The sequence below is a fragment of the Plasmodium reichenowi genome, chromosome 14 (genome assembly GCF_001601855.1).
Source record: "Plasmodium reichenowi strain SY57 chromosome 14, whole genome shotgun sequence".
Taxonomy (NCBI): Eukaryota; Apicomplexa; class Aconoidasida; order Haemosporida; family Plasmodiidae; genus Plasmodium; species Plasmodium reichenowi.
In genome coordinates this window covers 1,143,409-1,163,976 of record NC_033659.1, presented here as the reverse complement: position 1 = coordinate 1,163,976, position 20,568 = coordinate 1,143,409, and the positions used below count along the sequence as shown (strand labels likewise).

Sequence of the window (20,568 nt, the reverse complement as noted above, 5' to 3'; positions counted from 1 at the left end):
AAAAAAAAAAAAAAAAAAAAAAAAAAAAAAAAAAACACACACACAAAAAAAAAAAAAAAAAAAAAAAAAAAAAAAAAAAAAAAAAAGTATTATGTTAGAAACTGAAATATTATACTTTCCATTTCCACACTGAAACAATTATAATGTCTTTATAATATCTTATATTTCAATAAAAAAAAAAAAGAAAAAAGAAAAAAAAAAAACAATGACCGGATAAATGAATTCATATATTAACTGCTATGTTTCAAATAAAAGATACACACATATATATATATATATATATATATATATGTATTTTTTTTTTTTTTTTTTTAGGTTTCCTCGTTTTGATGGATTTAATAGGGGGGTATACGTATGGTAATGTGGAGAAAATGATCGAATTGAGAAAAGTTGGCAGCTAGCCAATATAGAGGAGTATTCAAAGGAATTTGTATTCCATTAACTATAATAAACATATATGGACTAAAAATTAAGTATTCATCTTCAATAAAATAATATATTGTTTCTGAATTTAAATATTTATCTTTATCATTTTTATTTAAAATATGGGATGTTTCATTTTTTTCATCTTTGTTAATTATTTTGCGAACAAATGATGGGAGTTGTTCATGAAGAAAATCTCCCAACGTGTTAAGATGAACATTTTGTATATATTTCTTACAACCATCATACTTATTACTATTATTATTATTATCATTATTATTATTATTATTATTATTATCATTATTATTATTATTATTATTATTATTATTATTATTATTATTATTATTATTATTATTATTATTATTATTATTATTATTATTATTATTATTATTATTATTATTATTATTATTATTATTATTATTATTATCATTATTATTATTATTATCATTATTATTATCATTATTATTATCATTATTATTATTATTATCATTATTATTATTTGAATGTATTAGTTTTAGAAAGGGATATTTTGTTAATATTTGATTATATGGAGGTCCATAAATATGTAATATAATAGGGCAATCTTTATGAACTTTTTCATCTTTTAAGATATCATATACATTTGGATACTTTTCATTGTTATGTAAATTATTATTAAAATCTTTGTGATCACCCTGTTCTTTTGTGTTTTCTAATATTATAGAAGAGGAATCATTTTGTATATCTTTTTGTAGGGTATCACTAACATGATCATTATTATATGATGTTCTTATATTTAATATATTATTTTTTTGTGATTGGCCATTTATAAAATTTTCATTCAAATGGACACCATAACTATTACGATGACAATTATGTTCATTATTATTATTATTTTCGTTATTATTATTATTATTATTATTATTTTCATTATCATTATTAGGTATATCTTTACAGTGTGTTATTATCACCGGAGACTCTTCCTCGTGAAAATCCATTTTTAAAATACATAAGTTCTCCTCATTTTGTTTACCGCTACTTTTTCCATTTGTTTGTATTGAATTATCCTTATATCGATTTAGATCACATACCTGTTGCACTTTTTTTATATAACTATTATTAAAATAATTAATAAAATTTAGCATGTTATAATCAATATATTCTCTATACAATGAACATATTTTTTGGATATGGAAATGTTTCAAGCTATATAATATATCTTTTTGAATTCTTTGTGGTAATATTTCTAATGCTCTATTATTTTTATTTAATATATAATTGGATTTTTTTAATTGGTTTATTATATACTCTTCAAAATTATTAAAACCTTTATATAATGGAATATAATTATTATATGGTAAGATATTAATATCTCCTTTAAAATGTGTATTTTTTTCATCATATTTTTTATTTATAATAGAAAGTGGATATTCTTCTTCCCCTTTAAAATGAACTATTAACATCCATGGGATATTTTTATTTGATATATTTACAAATTGTTTGTTATACCATTCGTTATTTATTTTTTCATTCTGGATAAATTGGATATATTGAAAGTTTGTTGTATCATCATAAATATCAAGGTTATTTAATTTTATATCATCATAATGTGTATTTATATCTTTCTTATTTTCTTCTACATCATTTTCTGTAGGACCTTTACCATTTTCCACAATTGCTTTTTTCTCTTTCATATAATTCTCTTCATAATAATTTTCCACAATAATATTTTTTGCTTCTTTTCCCCTTTCACATTCTTCATTTTTTATATTTCGATTAATTTGTTTTTTTTTGTCAGTACTTTCTTTTGTTTCTTTCTCATTTATAAAATCATCTGTATGTAAAATATCGTCACCCTTATGTAAAGTATCATCATCCGTCTTATGATAATTTTGTTGATGATTTACATTTGAACTATTATTTGTGTTGGTAGATATGTTCCTATTAACATCATAAATATTTTTTTGATTTTGTCTTTCATTTGATTTTTTTTCATAATTTTTATCTGTACCTTTTAATTTTACAATATTTATATGGTTTAGAAATAATTCATTATTCGAACATATAGTTATATTTTTTTTATTATTCATATTAATATTAGTGTCATTCAATTTCTTATGAGTTCTTATATATTCCTTTTCACTTTTATCTAAATCACAATATATGTCAAACAATACACCAATTGGTAACCTCCAATCTAGGACAATTTTTTCTTCATAATTATTGGTACTTGTATATGTAATATTATTATTATTATTATTATTTAATGACTTTTTTTGTTCTTTTTTAATACACTCAAAATATACACCAAATTTATTACCATAAAATGGTAATATAAAAGATTTAAAAAATTCAAGACATTTAGGTATGATATTGGATAAGTACATATATCTATGAACATATATATAATAATACGATGGAGAAATAAGAGATTCTGATTCTTTTTGATTAAGAGAAATACATAATACTAATCCACTTTTTTCTATATTACTAATGATATCTTTTATATTAGGTACTTCCATATAACCTATCTCCATTACTTTAAAAATTTTTATTTCTTACCAATTTTTTTTTTTTTTTTTTAAAGCACAAAATATAATATAAATATATAAATATTATATATATATATATATATATATATTTTTAAGTAAAAAAAAAAAAAATAACCATGCCACACATAGTGGACGAGAATCCGTAGGAGAAAAAAAAAAAGTACCCACAACTATTATACTTACATATGTTTATATATAATATAGACAATTTTTAAAAGGTTTACAATAATATACCAATAAGTGAAAGGTGAAATATAATAAAACAAAACATATAAATATATAAATATATATATATATATATATATATATGTGTATTTATATATAATAAAATATTCTTAAAATTTTCACATGATCCATACCTTCATTTATTTAAAAATATTTCCACGTATATAACTATCTTGAAAAAATAAAAAAATGCATATAATAATAATGAAATATTACATTTGGTAACTTTTTAATATATACTAAAATTCCCATATATTAAATAAAGCATGCGGACGAACACAAAAAAAAAAAATAAAATAAAAATAAAAATAATAATAATAAATAAAATAATATATATCCTTATATTTCTTATTTATCAATGTATTTATTTTATATATGTGTTAATTTAAATATGAGATACATAATTTATTATAATTTATTATAATTTATTATAATTTATTATAATTTATAATGAATCCTTTACAATGATAATATAATTATGACATAACACAACAAATTATAAAGATGACATTGTTTTTTTTTTTTTTTTTTTTTTTTCTCTTTTTAAATGGGAAAAGAAAATATATATAATAATTATATTATGAGCATATATATATTATTATATGTTTATAATATATATATATATGAAACATTCTTTTTTTTTTATTTTTTTTTTACTATATCAAATATATATATATATAATATATATATAAAATATATATAATATTTTATATACATATTAATAATTATTATATTTTATTGTTCTACAGCATATCTTCATATTATATATATATATATATATATATATATTATATATATAATATATTATATTATATTATATGCTTATTATATTTCAATATATATTATCTTATTTATTTTATATTCCATAATGATAATTTTTTTTTTTGACGTTTTTTAATTTATAAAAGGAATATTTGCTTGTGGTAGTACCTAACATTCTTTTACATAATAATAATGAACATTATATAACTGTTATCTATTTTTTCTAAATATAAAAAGAATGAAGAAAAAAGAAATATGTTTTTTTTTTTTTATCTTCTTTTTTTATGTATAAAAATGAAATATATATTATGACCTTTTGAATATAAAGGATATATTCTTGGAATATTTTTTAATATATAAATTAATAAATATATACATATTATATATATATATATATATATATATATATATATATATATGTACGTATGGTTGTAAATGGTATAATCCTATTTAAGGAAATAAAAAGTGTCCACCGAATTTTTATTTTATCTTCTTGAGAAAAATAAATATAGTGACAATATATCGCATAGTTGTACAGAATTTTTACGTTTAAAGACTACATAAAAAAAAAAAAAAAAATATATATATATATCCATATATGTATAATACATTCTTGTATATATATATATATATATATATATATATACATAAGGTTGTATATAATATAAACCTTCTTTTTATCTTTTTATTTTTTTATTTTTTTATTTTTTTATTTTTTTACTTTTTTATTTTTTTATTTTTTTACTTTTTTATTTTTTTATTTTTTTACCTTTTTATTTTTTTATTTTTTATTTTTTTATTTTTTTTGGGGAGTTCCCCCCCCACACTCATATATATATATATATATCTACATATGCATAACATATGATTTATTTGTTTGAAAGAAAACATGGATGAAGGGAAGAAAAAAAGCAAAACTAGAAAACATATAACTTCTTTAGATGAAGAGAAATTATTTGATAACATTTCAAAAGATGATTGTGGTATAATAAAAAAGTTTACATTAGGAGTATGTGCTATGGAAAGCAAAGTTGAGAGTGCTCCAATGGAATGTATCTTGAAGCGTTTAGCAAAGAGTGGTGATTTTCATATAATAAAATTTAAAGAGGATATGATATTAAATCATGATATAGATTGTTGGCCTATTGTAGATTGTTTAATAGCTTTTTATTCTACTGGTTTTCCTTTAAAGAAAGCTATTGAATATGTAAAGAAATACAAGCCTATAACATTAAATAATTTAGAAAAGCAGATGATATTACGATCAAGATTACAAATATATGAGGAATTAAAAAAATGGAGAGTACCTCATGCTAATTACGTTGTTGTAGATCATGATACAGTAAAAAGAGGAGAACATGTATTTGAAGAATATTATGATTATATAGTGTATGATAATATAAGATTAAATAAACCATTTATAGAAAAACCAATAAATGCTGATAATCATAACAATTGGATATATTATCCAAAGAATACAGGAGGTGGTTGTAAAAAATTATTTCGTAAAGTTAAGGATAGGAGTAGTGAATATTGTCCAGAAATACATAAGGTTCGAACTAATGGAACATATATATATGAAGAATTTTTATCTACATTTGGAACAGATATTAAAGTGTATACTGTAGGTCAAATGTTTGCACATGCAGAAGCAAGGAAATCTCCAGCTTTGGATGGAAAGGTATGTAGAACATCTGACGGAAAGGAAGTTAGATATGCTGTTATTTTATCAGAAGCGGAAAAAATTATAGCTTATAGAATAGTTGAAGCTTTTCAACAAACTGTTTGTGGATTTGATATCTTAAGAACTACTATGGGTCCATTTGTTTGTGATGTTAATGGATGGTCCTTTGTTAAAGGTAATATAAAATATTATAATGATTGTGCTCATATATTAAGAGCAATGTTTCTAGCCAAATTAGAAGAAAAATATAATATTATTCCAAGAGATTTAGCTGATAATTGGTATAATATCGAAAATGAAGAAGAAGTATTAAGAAAAACGTTTAGACAACCAGATGATTTACATTGTTCACATCATGAAGAATTATGTTCTGTAATTATTGTTATGAGACATGGAGATAGAAAACCAAAACAAAAAATGAAATTTTTTACAACTAAACCATTAATTCTTGATTATTTTAATTCAGAAGAAAATTTATATAATGTTATATCAAATAGATATGCTCATGATGATACCATTAAAATAAATAATAATGAATTACATACAACTAATTATAATACACAAGATGTTTTAAAATATAATGGTAAACTTGATCATACCATTAATCAATATAAAAGTACTCATAAAAATCATTCTAATAGTAAGACATTTAATTATAGTTCTCAAAACAATTGCTCAAATAAATGTAACGGTAATATAAATGATCATACACAAAAAGATATAAAAATACCCTGTGCTCATCATGAACCCTTTCCTAATAATTCAACTAACACAAATAAGGAAAATATAAATGAAAATAATAAATCATGTGAAAATAGCAAATCATGTGAAAATAGCAAATCGTGTGAAAATAGCAAATCATGTGAAAATAGCAAATCGTGTGAAAATAGCAAATCATGTGAAAATAGCAAATCATGTGAAAATAGCAAATCGTGTGAAAATAGCAAATCATGTGAAAATAATAACGATAATCAAAACAATTGTACATGTATTGATAAAAATAAACCCATTAAAGATCTTAATAATCAAGATAAAACAGATACCTTTCTCCTATCAGATAACAAAACGGTGAATGAAAAAAATTCCTCAAATAATAAAAATATAAACACAGATACATGCAACACATCTACCCAAACAGATGAAGTCAAACAAGCCAATTTGTATAAATCTTATACCAAAAAAGAAATCAAGTTTAAATCACCAGAAGAGTTAGAGGACCTTTTCCTAAGAAATAATGTTATATTGAATGATATAGAAAAGGAATTTAAACTAATAAAAGAGCAACTTTATAATATCCAACAAAAATTGGAAAAGGATGATATTAATCAAAAGCATGGACAAAAATTAGATGCAACGAGTGAAAAGGAGGGTTTGACTATGTTCACCATGAAAGATAAAAATAATGAAAATGTGGATGATAAAAAGGAAATCCCCCATAGGAAGAAATCGAGCCATGATCATGATGAAAATGATAATAATAATGCAAGCGGTACATGTAATAATAATAATAATACAATCGGTACATGTAATAATAATAATAATACAATCGGTACATGTAATAATAATAATAATATAAGCGGTACATGTAATAATAATAATAATAATACAAGCAGCACTTGTAATAATAATACTTGTAATAATAATACTTGTAATAATAATACTTGTAATAGTTGTAGTAATATAAAATTAAATGTCCATTGTAAGAATAAACATGGCGAAGAGGAAAGGTGCAACACATGCTCAGGAAAGGATGCACTTAATTTAATGACAAAAGAAGAATTAGAAATAAAAAGAGGAGAATACGAATTGATGATTGAAAATCATAAAACATTACAAAAAATATTAGAAAGAGGTGATGGTTTTACAGGTATAAATAGAAAGATACAATTAAAGCCTGTAGATTTCATTATTGTAAACGATAAAGTTATAGTAACTAGGATACTTGTTGTTGCTAAATGGGGAGGTGAATTAACAAGAATGGGAAGAAGACAATCTGAAAATTTGGGTAAACGATTTAGAGCTACTTTATATCCAGGTGATTCAGATGGTTTATTAAGGTTACATTCAACATTTAGACATGATTTTAAAATTTTTACATCAGATGAAGGTAGATGTCAAATAACATCTGCTGCATTTACAAAAGGTTTTTTAGATTTAGATGGAGAATTAACACCGATTTTAGTAGCAATGGTTATAAGAAATTCTAAAGCACATAGTTTATTAGATGATAATAATCCATGTTTAGAAAGATCAGAATGTAAAGAATATATTGATGAAATATTAAATAAAAACAATGATATCGATGAAGATTTATTAAAAAAGTTAACACCTGGAAAAAATGCAAGAGGATTTAGAGAATCATTAAGAAAAATTTCTAATTTTTATGAATTAATGGATAAGGTTAGAACAACAATATATGAATTCTTAAAAAGTTTAAATCAAGAAGTACAGAAATGGTTAAATTTATTTCCATATGATGAGTATGCTTTATATGTTATAGATATATTACATGAGATACAAGTTCGATGGAAATCCTTAACAAAAATGTGGTATAAAAAAAATAAAAATAAATATGATACTTCAAAAATTCCAGATATTGTAGATAATGTACGTTTTGATTTAATACATCATCATTCATATCTAGGTAGTGGTTTAGATAAAGCTTTTGAAATATATAATCAAATTGAACCACTAGCCAATTTTATTTCACAAGCTGAATATGGTATTACACCTCAAGACAAAGTGAAGATTGGTGTGCACATTGTAGGAAAATTATTAAGAAAATTAATACATGATGTAACATATTATAGAGATGAAGAAGAAAGAAATAAAAAAAATAACAAAGGAAATAATGTTCTCAAAAATGCTTTACATATTTCATATATGAATCCATTTTATTTTAAAAAAACAGACGAATTACAAAAAAAGGATAAAGACCAACATCAAAGGGATACATCCAAAAATTTTAATATGTGTAAATATGATACGAAGCAAAATTTTCTGGACAATTTCCTATTCAAAAGGGATAACAATGAAATAAATAAGAAAGTTGAAACAAATAATAAAAGCAATATAATAAATCATAATTCTCATATATTATATAATACAAATGATAAAAAGGAAAATACAATAAATGATGTTATGCAGGAAACAACTATACAAACTATTCATGATCAAAAAAGTGATAACATGTATAAATATGAGCATGGAAAAAATAAGGAGGATATAATCAAACATGTAGATATAAATATAAACGATGGCAACAATATGAATGATGGCAACAATATGAATGATGGCAACAATATGAATGATGGCAACAATATAAATGATGGCAACAATATGAATGATGGCAACAATATAAATGATGGCAACAATATAAATGATGGCAACAATATAAATGATGGCAACAATAATAATAATATGGAGGAGGGGGATGAGACCAAGAAATTGGTTATTGAAAAAGAAGAAAATACCTTTAATAATGAAAAAAATAAACATTTAGATAAATCCTATTTAAGATGCGCTAGTATATGTTCAGAAAATTGTAAAAGAAATTTAATAACACAAAATGAATATCCAAGAAAAGATAAGTTAGAAAAATGTTCTTCGTTAACGGAAAAATATGTACCAGATATATCTACGAATATAATAAAGAATAGAAAAGAATGTATATGTAAAAATAATTTATATGATAATGAAAAAAAAAACAATTCATTATATAGATGTGATGATTTAATATGTAATATGAAATATTCAGAAAACGTTAATGGAACCAATTCAGAACCTAGTAATTCTAAACGAGTGTTAAATAAGGCCTTGTGTGTAGGAGGATACAGCAATGGCATTAATAACAACAATAATGTAAACGGTAATCCTAAAAATATTAACGATGATAATAATATAAACGATAATAATAATAATAATAATAATAATAATAATAATAATAATAATAATAACAATAATAATAATAACAATAATAACAATAATAATAATAACAATAATAATAATAATTATTGTAACAATAATTATAATAACAATTCAACATCGACATTTTTAGATACCAATATAGGAGAAAGTTATAACGAACTAAAAAATTATAAAAGCACCGTTACCTATAATACTAATGTTAAAGATATATATACCCCCAAATTAATCAACAAAAAAGAAGCCTTAGTTATTAACTCCTCAGATTTATGGGCACACCAAAATAAATATAGAAAGGAAAATAATGAGAAACAAAAAATGAAAAAAATAAAAAATATGATAGATAATGATTTCAATGAAAAAAAAGAAGATTCTAATGATCGAGGTGTCTCATATAAGTATAGTGAAAATTTTTTAAAAAAAGAAAGTGGTTCCTATTTTATGAGAACCATAGAAGATTCCGATAAAAGACATAAAACAAAAATTGATGAAGAGCAACTGGATTCTACTTCTAATGTACATGAAAAAACAAATGAATTAAAAAATAGCGGAAGTTTAGAAAATAAAGAAAATAAAGAATATACACAAAATAAAGAATATAAACAAAATAAAGAATATACACAAAATAAAGAATATAAACAAAATAAAGAATATACACAAAATAAAGAATATAATGATGAACATGGGAACAATTTAATAAATGATGTTAAAGGAGATCATATGAAAGGTACCAATGTGGATGAAAAAGATAAAGAAAAAACTAAAAATGGATGCAGTGAGTTAGATACAAATAATATAAAAGAAGATACAGATGTAAATATAAATAGAAAAGAAAATCCAAATGATGAAAATGTAAATGGTGAGGTCGATATTGAAGCTGAGGCTGATGCCGAGGCTGATATTGATGTGGATGAAGATGAAGAAGAACATGAACATGATGACGATGAAGATATAATTCGATTAAAAGAAACAGATGCTAGAAGGTTAGGTATAAGGTCACCTTGGAGAATGGTAAGGTCACGATATTATGTAACATCAGCATCTCATATGATATCATTATTAAATATTTTAATACATGCTAAAAAAGCAGATAATACTATAAGTCAAAATATTATCGATAATGATTCATTTAAAAGTGTAAGTGATGTTACAGATTTGCATTACTTATCACATCTAGTTTTTAGAGTATGGGAAAGAAAACATCTCAAGAGAGATGATAGTAATAGATTCCGTATAGAAATATTATTTAGCTCAGGGGCAAAAGATGGATTTGGTCAAAATTATGAATTGTTAGAAAAGGATGCAAAGGCTCAACAACAAAAATATGAAAGGCATTTTAATAAATATTTTGATGATACCAAGAGGATTAATGTAGACAAGAATTTAGGTGCAACAACAGGAGCGGTAAATTCTGCTGATACGCAAAATGGTACCACGAAACATCAAGGTAATAATACTGTGACAGATACGCAAAATGGTACCACGAAACGTATGGGTAATAATACTGTGATAGATACGCAAAATGGTACCACGAAACGTATGGGTAATAATACTGTGATAGATACGCAAAATGGTACTATGAGTGATACACATAATAATACTATCATAGAAACAGGAAATGTGCAGGAGAATTACAAAAATATGAATAACCATTTGAATAATAATAATTTAGAAGAGAGTGATACTAATAGAAGTCATGTCCGAGCGGAGGAATACATAAATATGACTACTAGAGAAAATGAAAATGTGAAGAACAAGAATGACTCTAATAATATGAAGGATATAAATAGGAATGGTACAAAAATTGGTGATACATGTGAAGAAAAATATGAGGTGGAAAATTTAGAAAATAAGGATAAGTCTATTATAAATGACAAGAATAATATAAATTGTGTAATTAATACAAATAATTGTTATAGCGTTAGAGAGGAAAAAGGAAATTTTGTTTCAGCAGAAGGGGTATCTAATAATAACATAATGAATAAGAAAGAAATTAGAATAGAACACGATAAGAATATAAGGAGTGAACATTTTTCTAATAGTGTTGATGAAATAATATTAAATAATAATAAAAAAAAGAATAATATGAATTTGAATATTTTAAATAAAGAAATAAAAAAGAGTAGTTTACATAGTATTTCTAATAGTTCTGTTAATCCATTTGTTTTTGATTCTTTGAATGTTTTTAGAAGAGACAATGAAGTGAAATCACCTCATATAATAAATTATAATAAAAGAGAAGCTTCCTATGGTTTTGGATGTTTGAATGAAAAAAAAATGGATTCTATTAATAATAATTTAAGTAGAGCAGGTAGTTATATGGTTAGGTCAATAAGTTCAAATTTAAGAAAAAAAAGTAAACAAAAAGATATTTTAAAATTAGATTATGACAAAAAGGAAAAAGAAGATATAACAAAAGAAAATCTTTTAACATATGAAAATGAATATATTAATAATAGTTCGAATGAAATAAATAGTAAATCATATCGAAGTTATTCATGTATTAGCGACAGATCATATTATAGAAATAAAAAAGAATTCGAGATAGGAAATGAGGAACTTAATAGGAAAAATAAGTTAAATGCTTTTAATCATATCATGGATAATGATAAATTAAAGAATCAGTTCATAAGAAAGCATACATTAGAAATTAATCATATCGATAATAATGATAATAATAATAATAAGAAGAATAATGAGAATAATAATGAGAATAATAATAATAATAAAAATAATAATGAGAATAATAATGAGAATAATAATAATAATAATAATAATAATAATAATAATAATAATAGCAATAATAATAATAATAATAATAGTAGCAATAATAATAATAATAGTAACAATAATAATAATAATAGTAGTAATAATAAAAATAATAATCTTAATAGTAATAATAATAATAATATTTATCAAGACAAAAAGAAAGTTAATTTATTTTCGCATGTTTATGAACATTTCAATGAAAATAAAAAAAATGCTACTTCAAATTTAAAATTCTTCTATAAAACATATATGCCAGACTATGAAAAAATAATAGAGAATGATAAAAAAGCAGAAACGTTTGATGTACCACCTTATTGTGAATTGGCTCCTTTAATTGTATTAACAAAGAATTGTCAACTGTCAACCTTTGAAAATATTCTTACCAAACTTTTAAATAACTATTCTAAGAATACAAAAAATAAGGATAAAAATAAAATGGATAAGGTTTCAAAAAATAAAACAAAATAAATATAAAATGGTAATATTAATATAAATACATACATACATACATACATACATATATATATATATATATATATATATATATATATATATATATATATTATGTAGATGTGTTTGTAATTTTTTTTTTTTTTTCAAAATTATAAAGAAAGTACATATTTTATAGTAAATCTTTCATATTATTTAATACTTAAGAAGATGTAACATATTATAACTTTTATATTATTCAAATATAAGTCATTTCAATGTTTTATTTTATTGAAAGAATATAAATTAAATCAATGTTAGTATATGTTTATTTTAATATATGTTAATTTTAATATATGTAGGGGGAAAAAAAGATAAGAAAAAGTTTAAAATTCCCTTCAATTTTTCTCTTATAAATTATTTATTTTATTATGTAAGGAACTGAGATATTTTTCGTTTTCCTCTGTATGAACAGCTTTAGCAATACCAACCTAAAAAATAAATATAAATATATATATATATATATATATATATATATAACATATAAATGTTTCGCATTATAAATTTTTGTGTGCATATTATTATTTTTGTTCTTTTGTTTTTCTTTATTTTTATAATATCTTACATATGAACTGTTGTTATTATTTCCTCGTCTATAAACAGTGTAATAATATCTCATAAACGTTGCATTCCCTAGTATGTACGCATGTCCATATTCAGATGAAACTTCTATTTCCATAAAAGCTGGTTTACACATATCATTCTTACGAACCAAGTATTGTGAGGGGGTCAACGTGAACGGCATTTTGTTCTACAAAAAATGGGCCATAAATATGGATACATATATATATATATATATATATATATATATATAATGTAGATGTGTTTGTAGTTTTATTTTATTTTTATTTTTTTTAATACTATGACGTAAGTCAAGTTGGGGTAACTCGAAACCACCTGATCAATGTTACTATCATCACATTTCTGAAAAATATATATATATATATATATATATATATATATACATATATACATATATATGAATGGTAGTTGTGTATTTATTTATATATATATTACATATAATATGGCATATTTTATATTTTACCTTTGAAGGAACGACACGAAAAAAATATTCGATTTCATCCTTTGGGACACTATTAAAAGATGTTCCAGAATCAAAAATCAAGTAATTTTTTTTCTTGTTTAATTTTTTTTTTTTATGATTAAAATGTTTTTGTTTTTTTTGATGTTTTATTTTTTTAAGAAGATATTTTCTTAAATGAGTTTTGAATTTATTTTTTCTATAATATTTTCTCGTAAAAAATAATTTATTATTTTCTTGATCTTTTTTTTTTAAATCATATACAATAGAATTAACACCACAACAAAATTTCTGATGATCAATATATAAACCATCAAAATGAATTTCCCAATAATATTCCTTAACAACAGGAAACATATATATATCTCCTTCAAAAAAATTTTTATCTACCCCTCCAAATATTAATGCAGAATATTTACTATCTTTACCAATATATATGGAAAATTCATTATGCTGTAATTTATATGAAGACATCAAATTTTCATAAAGCGTACTCTTACCAGTCGATAGCATTTCTGGAAAAGCTAATCCAACAATACCTTCAAAATTTATTCTTTCAAAAACATTAGATTTATTATCGCTAGCTTTTTCTCTTTTTACCAAACCAAAAGATTGATTTTTTATTTCAAACGGTCCAATCTTAAATGTCTCCACTCCTATTACCCCTTGTATTATTCCTGTGCCAAACTGGGAAGAAAAAAAAATAAAAATAAAATAAATAAAAAATAAAAAAAAAAAAAATAATAAAAATAAAAAATAAAAAAAAATAAAAGTGAGAACAAAGTATTAATTAAATCATGAACTAGGAATTTTTTCATGTACACATATATATATATATATATATGTATGCATGTATGTATCTATGTGTGGTTACCATAATATCTAGGTTTGTATGAGGTTCGTAATATTTAAAACTACTAGACAATTTATGGTTGTACCTATGTACTTTTAAGCATGTTTCATCTTTGCATTTTGTGCTTACAATCCATATATTTCTTTAAAAAAAAAAAAAATAAATAAAATAAAATAAAATAAAATAAAATAAAATAAAATAAATAACATATATATATATATATATATATATATTTATTTATTTATTTATTTATTTATTTATTTATGTTCAAATGTTACGTGCTTCCTGTATCAAATATGGGTCTTATGGTTTGTGGAGGAGTTCCTATTTGAATGTAGCCAACATATTGACTCTGTGAAAAGGAGGGGAAAAAAAAAAAAAAATAAAATACAAAAGTATTCATACATATTATTAACTTAACATTATTTATTTATATTTATATATATTTATATTTATATATATTTATATTTATATTTATTTATATTTTAATTTATTAATTTATATATTACATCTTCCAATTGTTGTAAGGGTAATGTCACTTTATCATTGTTTATTAAATTAATATTTAGATTCTGTTCATTGTTTGTTTCATTTTTTTCTTGTGGTGTATTTGTATTATCATATATTTCTTTCTCTTCTTCATATTCTTGTTTATATTTTTCATCTTTTATTTTATTCATATGATTTATATGAAACGTTTCTTTATCATGTGAAGGTGACAAAAACATTGTATCCTTTTCAAGAAAATTTAAACAATTTTTTTCCTGTTTTTTTTTTTTTCTTAATTTATATATATCTTCTTTTTTAAAAACATTATCTTTATTATTATAAATGTCTTTTTCTTCAAATATATGTAAAGGATATTTGTTTTCCTCCCTTTCCTTATTTATATCTTGAATATGTTTTCTCTTGCTGGGTATAGCAACCATAGGAATGACATTCTATCAAAAAAAAAAAAAAAAAAAAGTATATATATATATATATATATATATTTATTTATTTATTTATTTAAACAATGGTTTGTATTATAGACCTATATATTTTCGGTTCATACATAGGTACATATTAATAATACATATTATTTTTGAACTACCTGTGCCTCTCCATTTTCGTGGGTACATATCGAACACTTATGACATAAGTTACATTTTGGTATATTATAATGCAATCCTCTATGTTTATCTACATCACCCAATATACGTGAATTATTTATATGGAAACAATCTTTTAAGTTTATAAAATAAATAAAAATAAGAAACACTGTTATAATTCTATGTTGAGTTAAATATATGGGAAATTGTTTCTTTTTTATTTTCTTAAAATTTATCAAAAACATTTTTATATGATATTTAAAAAAACACGAGAAAAATAAAACAAAAACAAAAAACAAAAAAAAAAAACAATTAACACATAATATATAGTAAACGAATTACTAGTTACATAGATCTTAAAACATGACACAAAGACAATATTATTATGAAATCATTTTATTATAACATTTTTTATACATACATATGCACATACATATACATCTACATATATATATATATATATATAACAAAATATTCATATGTGTGTGTCTTTTAAGGATATTTTAAAATAGGGATCACGTGTACATATAAACTGACATACACATTATATATATTATAGATGTACTTTCATATATATGTTTATATTTATTTATGTCCTTGAATAATAATAAAATATAATATGAAATAATTACATTATAACTTCTATTATATATAAAATAAATATTTATAAATGAATTTAAACTTATGTGAATTTATATAAAACTATTGAATTATAAGTGGTGCTTTAATATATATAAAATATATGCAAAGATAATATACACTTTTTTTTGTTTTTTATAATACTAGTTTTAATTCTTAAATGTGGTTGTACATATTATCACCTTTAAATAAAATTGCGCGATAAATATACACCACCACATATATATGTAAATATATATATAAATCTTATAAAATGAATATATATATATATATATATATATATATGTGCATAACCTTTTAGAGGGAAAAAAAAAAAAAAAAAAATAGATTTTTATTCTTTATTTTATTCTCTACTATCATTTTTATAAAAGTAAAAATTAATATAATTTCACTTAACGTTAGGAAAGGTTTATACATGCTATATATATGTTATTGCATTTTTATTTCTTCCTATTTTAATTAATTTCGTTATATAATTATGCCGTAATTATATTATACGGTTATAATATTAGACGCTTATATGTTCATAGCATTATACACCTATATAATTATACGTTCATATGATTTATCTTTTTTTTTTTTTTTTTTTTTTTTTCTTTTTTATTAGTTATTTAACGGTGTGCATAATGTTGCACCATAAGTTAGAATCAATAAAGAGAAAGAATGTTGTTAAGCATCCATATTTTTTTTATGTATAAATATAAAAATTATTAAATTTAATATTAAGATGAACCTTTTTAATATATATAATTATATTCTTATATGATCTTTATAAGGGTAAACAAATTATGAAGACTACATAATAAGCACATATAAAAAAAATAATCAAACATAAAATATATATATAATATTATATTATATTATATATCCATTTTTAGTATACTATTTAAAAGTCTATCAAATTTCCAAATAATATGTGTTGTAATATTTGTCGCTTTTGTATTATTTCAGCTTGATACATTTTAAGTAATCCATTACATATTTTTTCCCTTAAAAAAAATAAAATAATAAATGTATAATAATAATGCAACAGAATTTTAAATTACTTCATACTTGTTTTTATACATTAATGTATATGAACATTATATATATATATATATATATATTTTTAATCATATACCATGTTTCAACTCCAGATATATCATACAACATTTGGGATGATTCATGAAAAGGTGCATGTTTTATCTAGAATAAAATATATATATATATATATTTACATTTATATATATGTTAATATATATTTATTTCGAATAAAATATATCATTGTTGTTTAATAAATAAAAAATATATAAATAATGTTTTATTTTTTTGTCAATTTTGGCTACTTAAAATTACCATTGATATATACTTAAGAGCATCAAAATATAAATATTTCGGTGCCCACAATTCCAACAATTCTTTTTTTTCAATCTATGAAAAAAAGGAAAATATTATAATACGTAATACTGAGAAAGATATAAAGTTACGTGTGATAATATAAACATATATTATATATATATATATATATATATATTTATTTATTTATTATTATTTTTTTTTTACATCGTCTGTTCTTATTTTCCTGTTGTAAGAAAGTTGAGCTGCGCCAAAAAGGAAAACAAGAAATTGAAAATCATCCAATCCCCACGCCCCTCTACTACCTGCAGGTTCCACAGTGTAAATTATCTGCACTCTTCTTACTCCTTCTAAATACCTGAACAGTTCATGCAAATTTTTGAAAAACAAGAAAAAAAAAAATATATATATATATATATATATATATGTAGCCAAGATATACTTACATTGAAACATAAGTGTATGTACATTAAAACACAAGTATATATAAATTAAGACATAAATGTATGTACATTAAAACACAAGCATACATACATTAAATTATAAGTGTATGTACATTAAAACACAAGTATATATACATTAAAATATAAGTGTATGTACATTAAAACACAAGTATATATACATTAAAATATACGTGTACATACAATAAAACACAAGTATACATATATTAAAACATAAGTGTATGTACATTAAAGCATAAGTGCATGTACATTAAAGTATAAGTGTATGTACATTAAAATAAAAGTGTATGTACATTAAAGTATAAGTGTATGTACATTAAAGCATAAGTGTATATACATTAAAATATAAGTGTATGTACATTAAAATATAAGTGTATGTACATTAAAATATAAGTGTATATACATTAAAATATAAGTGTATGTACATTAAAATATAAGTGTATGTACATTAAAGTATACGTGTACATAATTATAAGTGTATGTACATTAAAGTATACGTGTACATAATTATAAGTGTATGTACATTAAAGCATAAGTGTATGTGCATTAAAACATAAGTGTATATACATGCAAATATATACTCATATATAAATAAAAACGTACTGTCGATATAAAACAAGGACGAGGTGCTTGTAATCGGAAGGAATAAAGAAATTTATCTTATTTAGGCAAAAGAGGAAAAGCAAAAAATTTAATTCATGCCCAGTTCCATAATCTATTCTCTTTTTATTTCCAATGGAATTCTTTAAATAATAAGATATTTGATAAGTATGTTCAGATATATTAGGTATGTTTGATTCTGATAAAGCATGAGGTAAATACTCATCAACTTCTTTATAATATGCATCACAAAAATGTTGAAATCCTCTATTACCAAATCGAGATGATTGATTTATAGGTGGACAAGAATCAATACACTTGTTCATATTTTTTATCAATTGAAAAATATTATATACATTTTTTGATAAGAATAAAAAATTGTCATTATTAATCATATCATTTTCATTACATAATTTAAAATCTTCTAAAGGTTTCATTTCAACACCGACAACTGATTTATTTAAATTCGTGATAAATTCAATTATATCATTATATATAGAACTTTTCGTAAATCTTATAATACTTTCATCATTAATTATTTTATAACTCAAGCTATTTACATCACCCATTTTTTTAAAATTATATAAAATATAACAAAAAAATTATAGCAAATAAATAAATAAATAAATATAAATATATATATATATATATATATATATATATGTATGGTATATATATTATGTAGATATTTTTTTTTTCTTTTTTTATTTGTAAAAATATGTAATAATAATAAATAAATAAATACATATACATATATATATATATATATATATATATAAAAGGAAGCACATTTAATATTATTTTCACTGGACCTATATTATAGTTACTCTTTTTATAGCACAAACGTGTCCTTAATATATGTTCATAATATTATAACATAATCATATAAGAAGAATTTTTTTTTAACATTATACTATAAATTATAACATTCTAATCTCAAAATGTACATTGAAATAATATTCCCATGTATAAAATAGAAGCATCATAAATAAATATATATATATATATATATATATATATATATATAAAGTTTGAATTATAAGAATTTTTTTAAGTTCCTTAATATTGTAAATATATATATATATATATATATATCTACATTTATATGGTATTACATATATTATTAAACTAATGAATTAAAATACATTAAAATATACAAAAGCCTTAGAGAAAAAAATACGTGTTTCAGTTTATATTTCGGTTTATATATTTTTATATATACATATTTGTGTTGTAAAAAAAAGTAAGAGCTTTTAAAATATATTATTATACACATATATTTGATAAAACACATTTAATTTTTTTTTTTTTTTAAACCGAATTTATTTTAAATGCTTTATATAATATATATATATATATATATATATATATATATATATACATAACAATAAAGTATAGGAAGCGAAAAATATAAGGAACTTAAAAAATTTGTACTTATAAAAAAGGAAATATATATAAATACGTATATATTTTTATATTAGTGTACTTATTATAATGTGTACGTGATTATTTCTTGTTTTATTTTTTTATTTTCATAAGGTAAATTTATAAACATCATTGTCATTTGATCAATGGATTTAACACAAAAAAAAAAAAAAAAAAAAAAAAAAAAACTACTGGAAACATTTATTTTGTCGTTTAAATAATATGAAAGAAAAAATTAATTAAAAACAATATAAAATACCATATTGTGTATGTTATAATTTAAATAAAAAATTAAAAATTTATTTTTTTAAATTT

General features: G+C 21.3%; 4 protein-coding genes across 4 annotated transcripts; 1 reads left to right on the top strand and 3 right to left on the bottom strand.

Moving 5' to 3' along the window:
* Positions 1-335: 335 nt before the first annotated feature.
* On the bottom strand, positions 336-2,939 carry PRSY57_1429700 (hypothetical protein; the record flags this gene model as incomplete). The annotated part of the gene is made up of 1 exon (XM_012909897.2): positions 336-2,939. The coding sequence occupies one exon, from the start codon at positions 2,937-2,939 to the stop codon at positions 336-338; it is 2,604 nt and encodes an 867-aa protein (XP_012765351.2).
* Positions 2,940-4,830: 1,891 nt separating this feature from the next.
* On the top strand, positions 4,831-12,786 carry PRSY57_1429600 (acid phosphatase, putative; the record flags this gene model as incomplete). Its single annotated transcript, XM_012909896.2, has 1 exon — positions 4,831-12,786. The coding sequence occupies one exon, from the start codon at positions 4,831-4,833 to the stop codon at positions 12,784-12,786; it is 7,956 nt and encodes a 2,651-aa protein (XP_012765350.2).
* Positions 12,787-13,157: 371 nt separating this feature from the next.
* On the bottom strand, positions 13,158-16,038 carry PRSY57_1429500 (plasmepsin IX; the record flags this gene model as incomplete). Its single annotated transcript, XM_012909895.2, has 8 exons — positions 13,158-13,238; positions 13,373-13,558; positions 13,669-13,731; positions 13,853-14,536; positions 14,724-14,844; positions 14,981-15,054; positions 15,212-15,643; positions 15,796-16,038. 8 exons carry the CDS (start codon positions 16,036-16,038, stop codon positions 13,158-13,160), a joined length of 1,884 nt encoding a protein of 627 aa, XP_012765349.2.
* Positions 16,039-17,318: 1,280 nt separating this feature from the next.
* Positions 17,319-19,397, bottom strand: PRSY57_1429400 (serine/threonine protein phosphatase 2A activator, putative; the record flags this gene model as incomplete). The annotated part of the gene is made up of 5 exons (XM_012909894.1): positions 17,319-17,421; positions 17,553-17,617; positions 17,768-17,842; positions 17,975-18,125; positions 18,832-19,397. The coding sequence occupies 5 exons, from the start codon at positions 19,395-19,397 to the stop codon at positions 17,319-17,321; spliced, it is 960 nt and encodes a 319-aa protein (XP_012765348.1).
* Between the last annotated feature and the right edge of the window lie 1,171 nt (positions 19,398-20,568).